This window comes from Tinamus guttatus, unplaced genomic scaffold, assembly GCF_059628265.1.
Source record: "Tinamus guttatus ecotype Peru unplaced genomic scaffold, ASM5962826v1 Tinamus_guttatus_pri_ptg000254l, whole genome shotgun sequence".
In the NCBI taxonomy this organism is placed as follows: Eukaryota; Metazoa; Chordata; class Aves; order Tinamiformes; family Tinamidae; genus Tinamus; species Tinamus guttatus.
The window spans coordinates 608,514-622,113 of NW_028288788.1; the positions used below are offsets into that span (position 1 = coordinate 608,514).

The 13,600-nt window shown below is 66.1% G+C and overlaps 1 protein-coding gene across 1 annotated transcript; it reads right to left on the minus strand.

Annotated features, from left to right (window-relative positions):
* Positions 1-560: 560 nt before the first annotated feature.
* HCN2 (hyperpolarization activated cyclic nucleotide gated potassium and sodium channel 2) lies at positions 561-10,684 on the minus strand. The gene is made up of 8 exons (XM_088526743.1): positions 10,254-10,684; positions 5,597-6,020; positions 4,283-4,444; positions 2,848-3,066; positions 2,548-2,694; positions 2,126-2,366; positions 1,754-1,918; positions 561-1,529 (listed from the first exon to the last, which is right to left on the minus strand). Exons 1-8 carry the CDS (start codon positions 10,682-10,684, stop codon positions 598-600), a joined length of 2,721 nt encoding a protein of 906 aa, XP_088382869.1. The 3' UTR covers positions 561-597.
* Between the last annotated feature and the right edge of the window lie 2,916 nt (positions 10,685-13,600).

Here is a 13,600-nt window from a genome sequence, read left to right on the forward strand (position 1 = left end):
CCGTCCCTGCTGCTGGGGGGTCCCCCCACCCGTGTCTGGTTTTGGCCTAATGCTGACGTTTCTAAATAATGATGTTTCAACTCCCAAATAATTATGTGTTCATCTGCTAATGCAGTCACAGGGGCCGCAGAGCCCAGATTAACGGTAATCCTATGGGATGCCCGGCTGGATGCAGCCTGGCGGGGTGGGGAGGAATCGTGTGTGCCCCCCAGCGCCCCCCAACTCGCCGCCCCCCAACTCACCTGCAGCTCCGGGCTGTTGCCTGGGGAGAAGCGGGACCCCCGGCGGGGATGGGGGGCCGGAGTCCTGCAGCCGCGCGGGGGGTCGGGGCCTGGCCGTCCTGCACGGAGCTGCTCCCGGAGGCTGCGGCGGGCAGGGGCGAGAGGGGCTCGGCCGCGGGGCCAGGGGGGACTTTGGTTGGTGTGGGGCAGCCCCCGGGCTCCCCGCGGCCGCCCCTGCTCTGCGGTGCCTGGCGAGGACGGGGAGAAGCGGGGGTGGCAGCCGCGGGGCGGGCGCTGCGTCCCCCCGGCGCCGGGCAGGCTCGGAGGCGCTGCCCGCCGTGCCGGGGCCCGCCGCCCGCACTGCGTCCGGCCGGGGTCACAAGTTGGAAGAGAGCCTGGATTTGGCTGGGTCCGTGTCGGCCGCGCTGCCCACCGAATCCTTGCGGGCCGCCGCCGAGTCCGGCTGCAGGGCGGGCGGCCCCGAGTACACGGAAGCCGTGGACGCCTGGTGGGACAGGGCCGCCCGCGAGGGCACCTGGCCCCGCAGCCCCGGCTGGGCGGCCGAGCCGCCCGCGATGGAGGCCGAGGACTCGCGCGCCGAGGCCGGGGGGCTCTGGGTGCCGCTCGTCCCCAGCCCGTGGGGCAGCGAGGGCTGCGACGCCGAGAGGGGCCGCGACTCCTGGCTGAGGCTGCTGGTGTGCAGGGCCTGGGTGCTCTTGTGCACGGCCAGGCGCTGCGGCGAGCCGGGCGCCTGCTGCTGGCTCAGCGAGAGCTGCGAGCCGAGCTGGCCCTTGGCGCCGCCGTAGGCGAACGTCCGGCTGGCCAGGGGGCTTTGGGACGGCGGGCTGGCGGCGGCCGAGGCGAAGGCGCTGGTGGCGGCGGGCGGGCCCGCGGGCTGCGCCTGGTCCTGCGAGGGCGACGGGTTGGCGTGCGGCACCGGCGGCGCCGCCTGCGGCGGGGGGCTCTGCTGCAGCAGCACCGGGGAGATGGCGAAGGGGCTGGGCACGGCCTGCGCGTACTGCAGGCGCCGCATCATGCGGGGCGAGCCCAGCGCCATGGAGCCCACGAGCGGGCTGGCCATCTGCGGGCAGAAGCTCATGGCGACGGCCTGCTGCAGCGTGGCGATGGCCGACGTGACCTGCGGCTGCACGGGGCTGTAGAGCGCCGTGTGCTGCTGCAGCTCCGCCTGCTGCACCATCTCCCGGTCGTACTTGACGATCTCCTGGATGATCTCGTTCTCCTGGTTGTTGAAGACGCCCGAGTTGAGGTCGTGCTGCACCTTGTGGAGCAGGATCGAGTTCTTCTTCCCTGCAGGGAGAGCGTCACGCCCGAGAGAGCGGTGAGAGCCAGCGCTGGGGCCCCCAAACCCGCTCTGCTCAGGGCCGTTCAGGCCCTCCAGCACCGGCCGTGGCTTCCACCCCGTCCCTGTGGCCACCTCCTGAGCCCCAGCTGCTCTGCCAGGACCCACGCGGTCCCCGCAACACCCCTGTGCTCTGGGTATTTCGCCAGCATTTGGGCGCGCGCGGCTCTACCGATGCGGTCGAGGCGGTCGATGGCCACGGTCTCGAAGGCCCGGCGCATCATGGGGTACTCCTCGAGCACCTCGTTGAAGTTGTCCACCGAGAGCGAGTAGAGGCGACAGTAGGTGTCCGCCCGCACGCTGGCCGTGCGCCGGCCTCGCGTCAGCAGGCAGATTTCTGCGGCAGGAGGGGAGAGGAGAAAGCAGTGCCATAATCAAAGTATTGCTACCAAGGATGAGAAACAGGGAGAGACTAAGACCAAGGGATGAGAACCACGGAGCCCTGGGCACCCTGAGGCAGCACAGGATTCCCAGGTCTCTTGTGGAGCCAGGGAGGCTCAGGGCCAAGGTGGGAAGCAGCTGGCAGGTCCCCACCAGCGCTCACCTCCAAAGTAGGAGCCGTCGGAGAGTTTCATCTCCTTGTTGCCCTTGGTGAGGATGCTGACCACCCCGTGCTGGATGAAGTACATCTTCTTGCCAATGGTGCCCTCGCGGATGATGTAGTCGCCCGGCTGGAATACCTCGAACTTGAGCTTGGTGAGCATCGCCGTGACAAAGTTGGGGTCCGCGTTGGCGAACAGGGGCATCGAGGCCACCAGCTTGCGGCAGTTGAAGTTCACAATTTCCTGCAGGGCGAGGGGATGAGAGAACCACTGAGGGGAGGGATGCAGAGCCCCCGGTGCAGACCCTCACACACGCACACACACGTGCGCTGATGCACTCACTACGTATGTGAACACACACGTGTGCACGGACCCAGAGCACGAGGTGCTCAAGCAGCCGCGTCCTGCGGCAGAGGAGCCTCACCTCGCGCAGGGGCTCGTTGAGCTCCCCCAGGATGCTGTCCTCATCGAACATCTTGCCCTGGTAGCGGTGCTCGTAGTAGTCGTGGATCTTCTGGCGGAAATCGGCGGGCAGCTTGTGGAAGGACATGTACTGCTCCACTTGCTTGTACTGCGGGCAGAGACGGCGTCAGAGCGGCCACCTTGGCCAGGTTGGGTCCCAGCAGCCAGGGCTGGAGCTCCAAGCTCCGCTCTGCCCCTGGATAGTGGCTCCGTGCCGGGAGCTGCGGCCCTGCCTCATCCCGCTGCCCCGGCCCGGTCCTACCTTTTCCTGGTACTGGCGCCGGGAGGAGTCCAGCGACTGGATGAGGGCGGTCGCGTGGCCGATGAACATGGCATAGCAGGTGGCCCCCACGATCATGCTGAGCATCGTGAGCCAGATATCCGTCATGCTCTCGGGCGCCTGCTTCCCGTAGCCGATGCAGAGCATGTGGCTCATGGACTTGAAGAGGGCGAAGGAGTAGAGCTCGCTCCAGGAGTCGTTCTGCAGCGGGGGACGAGAGCAGCCGTCAGCCGGGCGCGCGCAGCGCCCTGCACGGCCGCGCTCGGGGACAAAGCCCAGCCCGATCCAGAGCTTCAGCCCTCGGGCCTGGCTGCTGATCGAGTTTCTGAAACATCGAGAGTTCCACAGGAACTTAAGGAAAAATGTGAACAAAGAGGTTGTGGAATCTCCTTCTCTGGAGATCTTCAAAACCTGCTTGGACGCAGCCCTGTGCCACGTGCTCTGGGTGACCCTGCGTGTGCAGGGGGTTGGATTAGGTGATCTCTAGAGGTCCCTTCCAACATTAACGACTCTGTGATGCTCTGCTCACATCTCCCCGCAGCACCAGGCAATGCGACGCGGCCTTTTCTCCATCAGTCTCCATGGACAAAAACACACGAACAGCAGGCGCTGTCTGCGGCTCGGGGGGACCCACGGCTTTACCGCCCCATCCCTGGGCTCCCTTCACAGCATCAGTCGGACCAGCCCTTGTCTCCACTCTCCTTCCTGCCTGGCTTCGCTTGACAGAGTTTCATTTCTTTTACTGATTTAACAAAATGCAGAAAGCCCTTGTGAAATGCCGCGTTGGGAACAAGCTCTGGTCTGGAAAGCACCGAGTTATTGCAGCACTCGTGCATGGGAACTGAGACAGGAGATGGGGCAAGTGGGGAGCAGCAGAGAAGGGAAAGGAGGGATATAAGGGATTCCTGGACTCTTCCAGATCCGGCCTCACATGGTGCCTCAGCTTCCCTCTAGGAATGAAACAGCAGGAGGAAGCGCAAGAGGAGGAGGACAGAAAGGAAAACAACCAGGCAGAGGGGAACGCGGGCCAAGTGGGCAAGAGCAGGATGGAGGAGGGAAGCTGGAGGAAGAGGAAGAGGGAGAAAAGCCATTTGTACAGGATGCGGGGCTGAGAGGCTGCCATTAGAAGTGTGCCCCATTATTTATTAATAGCAGCTTTTTTGCTAATGAGAAGAAAGGAAGAAGCAAGGGATGGGGCAGAGCCCTGTCAGCATCTTCCTGCCACCTGCGATCGATCTGTGCCCGAGCGAGACCCCGTGCCCTGCCAGGGAGATCTCCCCTGGGATGAGGAGGAGCCACCGGCCGCACTGCCAGGAAGGAAGGGCCGAGCCGGCCGGGAGCCACCGAGATGCTCCGAAGCGGGGGAGCCCTTTGGGCAGGGGTCCGGACGGCACCCAAGCCCACGCTCCTCACTCACCACCATGCCGTTGATGGAGACCCAGCAGTTCTTGGGGAAGTCCTGCAGCATGGGCACCAGGAACTGCAGGCAGCCGTCCCAGTGGCACAGCAGCAGCATCATGCCGATGAGGTTGATGATCCTCATCACGGCGCTGGCCAGGTCGTACGTCATGTGGAAAATCTGCAGGCGGAGGCGCCGGGGCAGGGAGCGCGTCAGAAATAGCCATTACTGGCCCCTCTCTCCCCAAAGTGGCTGCCTATTTGTATCCCCCCGGGAGCCTCGGAGCAGGGCACTGGAAAGCGCTGAGAGCTGCGGTCCTTGCTCAGGGCAAGGCAGAGCCGGGGAGCTCAGCGGGGCCTGGGAATGGCTCCATGGGGATGGCCAGTGGGATCACGGGGTGGCCATGGGCAGCCCGGGGGCTCCGTGGACGCAGCTGACACAAAGGCCACACCACGGTGGCCGCGACGTGGGGCTGCTGCAGGAGCTGCCTCTGCACCCCCTTCATCCGCAGCATGAGCCTGGCAGCCGCCCCACGTCTCGGCCAGGTATTCCCAGGGAAACCCTCTCCCTGCAGGACAGCGGCTGCCGCTGGGACGGGCTCATTTGTCTCCTCTGGGGAGGAGCAACCTCAGCGCAGGGAGACCCGGTGCCGGTGCCGCTCAGCCGGGGCCCTGGTCCCCGCGGTCTCTCCGGCCCGGACGGGGGCCCCACTCCTCCCCGTGCCCTCTGGAGCCGCCGGCTCCGCGCTCGGCTCCGCTCTGCGGCGCGGCAGGGGCAGCCGATCCGAGCGCTCCGGAGCCGGCGCCGCCGCGAGCCCGGCCGAGCGGGGCCACGGGGCGAAGTGAAGGAGCCCCTCGGCCTCCCGCCGCGCTCGCTGCGTGGCTGCTGCCAGCACTGCAGCGAGCACCTGCAGAGCCCGATCCATCAGGGCTGTCAGGAGCCGCCAGCTCACGCAGCAGCGCCGCGGAGCCGGGCACAGCGACGCAGGGCCCGCGCGGCCCCAAACCCATGCAGCAGCCAGGGGACAGACAAAGTGACAGCAAAGGGGAGCGGGGACAAGGATGTCCTCCCATTGGGAGGGGTGATGTGACAGCCAGACCCTGGCAAACAGGGACAGACCCCTCAAAGGCTCCTCAATCCACCACCACTGGCTCCCAGTGCCCCACAGCAGCAGGGCCTGCCCAGGGGCCATTCCTGGGGCTGTCGAGACACCGGGATCCGGCTGTCAAAGCCAGAACGGTTCCAGGGCGGGTGTCCGAGCTTTCCCTGCTGCTCTTAGGGGACAGGCCCCGGCACCCGGCCCATCCCGAAGCGCCGCAGCCACCTCCTCACCTCCTCCCACTGGTGGATGTAGCGGATGAGCCGGGAGAGGCGGAGGAGCCGCAGGAGGCTGAGGATCTTGGTGAAGCGGACGATGCGCAGGGCTCGGGCCGTCTTGTACACCTCCGAGTCGATGCCCTTCTCCACAATGAGGAACACGTAGTCCACGGGGATGGAAGAGACAAAATCCACCACAAACCAGGTCTTGAGGTACTTCTTCTTGATCCTCTCAGGGTCCAGGATGATCTCCGTGTTGTCCTCGATGACAATCCCCGTCCGGAAGTTCAGCACCAGATCCATGAGGAAGAAGGTGTCGGAGACCACGTTGAACACGATCCAGGGCGCCGTGGTCTCCTCCTTGAAGAAGGTGATGCCCACGGGAATGATGATCAGGTTGCCCACCATAAAGAGCAGCATCGTGAAGTCCCAGTAGAACCTGGGGAAGCAGAGGGCAGAGGGGGTGGCCAATGCCCACCCGGATGGACCTGGCGCTTCCCGCATCACCCAGGCCCTCTCTCCCGCTCCTGGCGGGCTCATCCCTGCTCCTGTCGGCCAAGCCATGGTGGGGGGCTGGCCCTGCAGCCCAGCTCGGTGCCGCCGGCTCAGCCAGGGCTGGGCAAGGCAGGGAGCGGGCGCAGGATGCTCAGGGGGGCTGTTCCTGCTACGTGTGTTGGACTGGAAGCATCGGAGCCAGGCAACCCCGAGACGCGGGGACGGGGAGCCAGGGCCAGGGACGGGGAGCCAGGGCCAAGCGTCGCGGCTGTGCGGGGCTGGCACGGGCCGGGCGTCCCCCCTTCCCCACGCGGGGACCCCTGCGGCGCCGCAGCCGGGCTCTGCCCAAGGTCACGCAGGGCGGGAGCCCGGCCGCATCCGCAGCGGCTCCCGGAGACGCTCCCTGGGGTCCCGTCCCACGGCCGGGACCAGCCCGAACGCAGCCCTTCCCGCGCAGGGGGCAGCCCCGAGGGGCAGGGGGCAGCCCCGGGGGGCAGGGGGCAGCCCCGGGGGGCAGCTCGGCACCCGCGCGGCTGCAGCGGCCCCGGGAAGCGGCTGCGGCGGCGGCTCCGGGCGCAGCGAATCACGTACGACTGCAGCTGGAGCCGCGCGGCCGCCGGGCGGCCAGGAGGGGCGGGCGGCCCCGCGGCCCCCAGGCCCCGCTCCTCCTCTCCGGCCTCCTCATCCGCCTTCGTGGCCACCGTGACCTTCCCGAGCACCCGCAAGGTCGCAGCAGGCGGCCGCCCCGTCGCGGCGGGACCCGACGGCTGCGCGGACGGGGATCCCGGGCAGCTCTGGGATGGGGATGGGAGGAAAGGGGGGAGCCCCCTTGCACTCCCATAGCCCCTGCGCCCCACTGGGACGGGAAGGAGCCGGGCATCCTGCTCCGACCTCCCTCCAATGACACCTTCCCCGTGCGAGACATTTCCATGGCAACCCGAGGTGATGTCACGGCTGCACAGCTCTGACCTCACGGCACGGGCCCCGCTCCGCGCGCGCCGGCCGGCGGGACACGAGCCCCTGCACGGGCCGCCCGGGACGTGTCCCGCAAGATGCTCCCGCGCGCTGCGAGCGACCCCGATCCGCACGGCGAGTCCCGGGGGCACCGGCCTGGCAGAGCTGCAGAGAGCCGGGATGACGGGAGCTCGCCAGCTGGAAAGTGCCGCTCCAGCCCCTGCGCAATCTGCCGGAGCCAGGGCAGGACGCGCCCGATGCCGACCCGTGCAGCCCCGCAGGAAACCCGGCGCAGCGTCCTCCTTGCAGGGCAGCACGTGCGCAGGAGAGTGGAGCCAGTCTAGGCTACTAAAAATATCCGAAAACACAGTATATTGGGCTCCTCGGCCCCCCCTCCCTTGCTCCTGACCTAATTGAGCCAGCGATGATGATGGGAAAGGCGGAACGGCAGCGCTCCGGCAGCGGAGCCTTCCACGCTGCGGGAGCGCAGCCGGACCCGGCTCCTGCCGTCCTGCAGAGCTGCCTCTTCCCGGCCCGGAGCGCTCCAGGGTTGGAGGTTGCTCCAACCCTTCCCAAACCAGGCCAACCTATGGGCAAACCCCCAGGGCCAGGGGTGGCTCCTGGGGATGACCCCGCTGCCTCTGTCCGCCCTGTGCAGCGCGTCCTTCTCTTTCCCAGTTATTCATTTCCCAGGCACTGCCCATGCCAGGCCAGGCGGGATCCCAGGCTGTCCCACAGGGCCGGGTGAGGGCCGAGCTCCTGCTCCAGGACCAGGGACCACAGGCTGAGCCGGTGGGCGCTGCAGCCACCCGGCCTGGCAAGGTCGGTGTTTCACAACCCAAAATAAATACTCAGATCCTAAAAAAACGAGGTCACTACTAAATGTGGGTTAAGAAGCCAAACGCAGAAGTTTGGCCCTAGCACGGAGAGAGCTGGGAAACACGGTGCCCAAACACTGCCCTCCAAACCAAGCAGCTGGATGGGTGCCTGGCACTGCCCTCCCCAGGAAGAGCCTCCCGGGGAGGGGGTCACGCGAGAGGTCCGGACCTCTAAACAACCCCAAACCTCTAAACGACCCCAAAATGACAGTCTCAGCCCTATTCTCCCAACGCACAAGCCAAGGTATCGTGCCTGGCTCCCTGCATGTCCTCTGCCATGGGATGCGGCAGCGGCGCCGGCAGCCCCTGAGCCCCAGTGGGCGACAGGGCCCTCGCAGTGCCAAAACAGCCCCGGTGCAGCCGCCGTGGCGCCTGCAGAGCCACGGGCACCGTTTCCACCCTGGCAGGGAGCGCTGAGGCCCAGCGGCGTCGTCACGCGCGGGGCCGCGGGGCAGGTTAGCGGCGTCGTCACACGCGGGGCAGGTTAACGGCGTCGTCACGCGCGGGGCCGCGGGGCAGGTTAGCGGCGGCGCCGCGCGGGGCTGCGGGGACGGAGGCGGCAGCGCCGGCGCAGGAGCGGCGCCCACCGCACGACGGCTGAATCATCGGCCGCGCTCGCATTACTAATGCACCCCCGCCAGCCTCCCGGCTCCATCCTCCTTGCAGCCTCATCCACCCTATGCATGGGGATGGAGCGGGAGCGCCCGCATCCCTGCTCCCTGCGGAGCATCCGTCCCTGCTGCGGATGCCTCCCGCTCGCAGCCCGCGGAGCGCTCGGTGTCTCCTGCTTCCCGGCCCCAGCCCTTCCCCTCCGCACTCTCCCTCCTTGCTCTCCCACACGGAAATAGAGATGAAGACAGGACTCGGAGCCCCTGCTCCAAGAACAGCACCCGCTTGCACCGCACAGGCAAAAGCAGCGCAGGAGCCGCTGCCAGGCTCTGCTTTTCCCATCAGTAAAGCCCAGGAGGCAAAGACAGACCGCAAACAGCGCAGCACTCGGAGCGAGGTGGCTCTGCTGACATTGCCGGCCTCAGCACGCATCGTGCAAGGTCTCTTTTATCAGATTTGCAGCTTGTGATCTGAAACAGCCACCCAGCTACTTCCTAATAATTCAATATTTATGTAAACAGCAACTTTTGCTGCTGGAGCAAATCCCCCCCCACCCCTGAGTACATGCGTGAATTACAGCACTGGGTCCGTGAGGGGCCAGGATCGCTGTTATGAAATGATGTCACATATGCAGATGTGGAGTGATTTTATCCTAAGATGAGCAAACGGGCTTTCCAGGGCAAACATGACTGGCTTCACGCTCCATTACCGTTATATTTGCTATTTTGTTTTTTGAGGCATAACCAAATGTGAGTGGGTTCCTCACGCCAGTGCTCAGCCCGACCCCGAGCCAATCTTGTTTATCTATCCATCCATCTCGCGTGTTTGCGGGCTGGGATAACGCAGCGGTTCTCCCTGCCGGCAGTGCTGGGAAGCCTCCCGCGCCACACGCGGCATCCGAGCACGGAGCCGGGCTCGTCCTGCCGGGAGCGGCCACTCGGCCCTGGCGCGGGGATGGGGCGGGAAGGGGCCCTGCCAAGGTGACCCCTCGCAGCCGAGCCCGGCTCCTCCTGCCCGTCAGGATGAGGACGGAGGAGCGCAGGGATGCGGGCGAGGGAGCACCGGGATGCAGGTGGAGGGGCTCCGGGATGCGGGCGCTGCTCCGCTGCCGGCACCACCCAAGGCCTCGCGCCTGCGACCGGGCAGAGCCTGCTCTGCCAGTCAGGGCTCCAGGAGCTCCAGGAGCTGCCTCCATGCTCCGGCCCCTGGGATTCCCCCCAGGATCTGCCCAGCCCTTGGGATCGCCCCTGGGATCTGTCCAGCACAGGGACCCATGCAGAGCCTGTGCAGGGCGATGTCCTGGCCGCTGCCTATCCCCCACACATCCCAGTGGACTCCCACATCCCGCACAAGGATCCCACCAGCCTGGCCGGCCCTGGCCCTGCTCCCTGCAGCCCTGCAGGAGAGGCCAAAGCATGAGGCTGGACCAGGAGATGCTCCCTGCCCCAAGCCATCCGGGATGGGGCTGCCGGCGTGAGACCCCTGCCCTTCTCTGTGAATCCGGGACTGGGCAGCCCCTCGGAGGTTCCCAAAATGGCACTAGGAAAGCAAGGCTCGAGTTCCTGAGGGTCCTCTGGACCTTGACAGGGACAGAGAGAAGCCTGACAGGTTGCAATGCAGAAGCATCAGCAGAGCCAGAGGTGTCGGAGCCTCCTGGTCCTTCCTAGCGCATCCCTCCTCATCCCAGCGCATCCCAGCGCGTCCCTCCCCACGCGGCCAAGGTGCCCCGGCCGCACCTGAAGTCGCTGTAGGGGTGGATGATCCAGGCTCCCGCCGACTTGACGCGCTCCTGCTCCCGCTCCACGGCCTTCTGCGAGCCGAACATCCGCAGCGAGAACTTGTTGACGCCGGGCTGCAGCATGGCCCCGAACTGCCGCTGCATGAAGCTGGCCTGGCTGCCGCGGGCCTCCTCGCCCACCGCCTCGTCGCCCGCCGCCTCCTCGCCCGCCTTGGCGCCGCCGCACGAGAAGGAGACCTTGGGCTCGCGGGGCGGCTCCGCGCCGGGGCTGCGCGGCGGCTCCGCGCGCCGGCACTCGCCGTTCGGGGAGCCCTTGGCGCGGCCCCGCGCGCGCCCCGCCGCCCCGCCGCGCTTGGCGGCCTCCCCGCCCGCCGCCGCCGCCGCTTCGTCCTCGGCCGCCGCCGCCTCCGCGCCGCGGCCCGCCCGCATCCTGCCGCCGCCGCCGACACACGGCGGCCGAGTGCGCCCGCCGCGCCCGGGCCGGCGCGGGGCGGCACCGGGGCGGGCGGGAGGCGGTGCCGGGGGACGCGCCGGATGGCGGCGGCTCCGCAGCGCCGCCCCGCGGCCTGGCCGGGCCGGCACCGGGAGCGGCGGCGCCCGCCCGCCCGCCGTCCCCAGCGGGGGCTCCCGGCCGCCTCGGGGGGGTCCCCGCTCCCCCAGGAGGGCCCGCAGGTCCCCCCGAGCTCTGCCAACCCCCCGGGCGGTCCCCACTGCCCGCAGGGGGTCCCCGCTCTCCTCGGGGAGCCCCTGGCCACCACAGGCAGGTGCCAGGTCCCTCGGGATGCCGGCTCTCCCTTGGGGACAGGGGCACTACCATGGTGGGCCCGGGCTCTTCTCAAAGGCAGCCACGGGCCCAGCCTTGCCCTCGCTGCCGGGACCAAAGCCCAGGATACCAATATCCCGGGATACCAATATCTGCCCGACCGCCCTGGCACCGGCCGCGCTCCTGGGCCCCTTCCCAGCCAGGACAGCGGCAGGTGAAGCCGCATGGAGGAGCCAGCGGCCGAGAGCGGCCACCAGGCCCAGCCCGGCCCCGTCTGTGCCCAGGCCACTCGCAAGGCTCCACCGCGGTGCAGGTCCCGTCTCCCGCTGGGCGGCACCACGCGGTGCCCACGAGCCGAGGCGCAGCCGGACACGCGTGGGCTCGGCTGGCACCTCCCAACCTGCCACGAGCCAGCCGGGAGCGCCCAGAGAGCGCCCAGGAGGCAGCACCGCAGCTGCAGGGCTGCTCTGCTGCACATCACCCTCTCGGTGTCCCCGTGGCTCCCTCCATGGGCCGAAGTGCAGAGTGAAGACATGGGAGCGAGCGGAGCCGTTGCAGCGAGCGGCGCTCGTCCGCAAGGAGGCAGCCGCAGGAGGCTGCGCGTCGCAGCACGCGCAGGGCTGTGCGGCCGGGGCTGCCCGGCCCGGCAGGGAGCAGCACAGGCTGCTCCATCCCCACGCCGGCTTCTGGCCTTGTTTTCCACCCTGGACAAACAAAAGACACAAATGGGGCTTTGTACTGCAGACCCGGAGCGGGGTCAGGCAGGGCCCGTAATCCTCATCAAAGAAATTAAGCTCTGCATTGGTTTTTCACCAGGATGGGACCTGCGAGGCCGGCTGTGACGGGCTTGCATAACACACTTACGTGCAGCAGAGCCACGCGGCGCGGGCAGCCCGGGGCAGCACCAGCTGCGGAGGCACCGAGACAGCCACGAGCAGGACACGGGGCTGCACGAGCCGCTTCCAGGCTGCCCTGGCGCTTCCCAAGCAGGGAAAACCCTTTGGCTTCAGGGCACGGCTGCAGCTCCCACAAGGCACAGGACTGCCCGGGTGGCAGGGTGGCCGGAGGGGGCTCAGAGTGCACACACAGATGCATGCATGTGTGCACATATACATATGTGTGCACATATGCACATGTGTATGTTTGTGCACATACATGGGCTTCCCCAGACAAGAGCTGCAGCTGCCCCGCTCCAAGGACAGCGGTGCTGACAACAGCAGCTCTGCTCCCCGCTTTGTGAACAGGAGCAGAACCTGCTCCCGCGCCCCTCCAAGGGGGCTTGGGGACAGTCGGCTGTGCACAGAGGCAGCACTGGCCTTGCACCTTTGCCCTCTGAGGGAAGATCAGGACAAAGAAAAATAATTGCTCAGAGAGGCATGTGACAGCTGTGAGCAGCAAGTATCTGCTAAGGGCACTGCTGCTGGGTGCTCAAGTAACCCCTTCTTGGCTGCAGCAAGTCCAGGGGTCTCAGCTTCAACTTCAGTCAGTCCTTCCCTGCTGGCCCAGCTCTCGCACCAATGTCTGTTTTCATTTGCATCAGGCCAAGATCCACCTTCTGCTCCTCTCCAGGGAGGAGCTGATGCTTCCCCAGAGCATTGCTCACTGTCATCCTCCCCAGGGCATCGCTGTGCTATTTGTTTTGGCCACAGGCTCCTGCCTGTTGCCCAGTCTGTCACCTTTAGATATTCTGCTGTCCAGGCCCAAGGCTCTTGTAACAGGGATGAAACCCAAGAGCCCTGGCTGAGCTGCTGCCCCAATCTTGTGCTCAAGCAGGGGCTGCACCAAGCAGCACTGACAGCCCCTGCATTAGGTCAGCTCCAGCTGCACAGGAGATGAGACCAGATGGTGTCCAGAGCTCCCCACAGGGAAAAGGGCTCATCCCCCTTTGTAAAGACCTGAGCACCTCTCGGGTACCAGCACAGGAAGAGCCCAGGGCAAGTTAGCACAAGCCCCTGAAAACTCATAGTCCATAGCCAGAGGATCCAGAAATGAGTCTCAGCAGATCAGACAGCCCAAGCATCCCCCAAAGAGGGAAGAGAGACCAGAATCCAGAGATGAAAAAAAAAAAGAGGGGAATCATCTTTATTTGTGAAGTATGTTAACAGATGGAGTAAGTTCACTGCTACCCAACAATAAGGATAATACAAGCTCCACTAAGCATTTGTCTGCTTTCAGGCTCCTATGTCACACAAACATCAAGATGGCTTAAGCACAAGAAAACATGCTGTTAAGCTGCTCCCCAAAGCACCACAGCCCCTACGCTCACTCCAACACTACCCCCTACCCCTCACTGCAGCAACTTTAGAAGAGATACTAACAAAGCCCAAGAAATAAGTTAATACTAATCATATTTAATCAGTTTCCAGCTGTAACACTGTCTCCTCATCGCTTATTTGAGAGGGAGCTAACCAGGACGCTTGCCTGAAGCGCACGTGGCCCTGTGTTTGCGAGCGCAGATGTCTGACAGAGCAGCGAGTTGTTCTGCCCCTCTTCCCAAGGAGCCAAGGGACAGACATGCCCATGTCCTTGCTGAGCAGCTCCCAGGAGCTGCCTCAAGCTGGCGGAAGAAGTTGCTTTGCTCC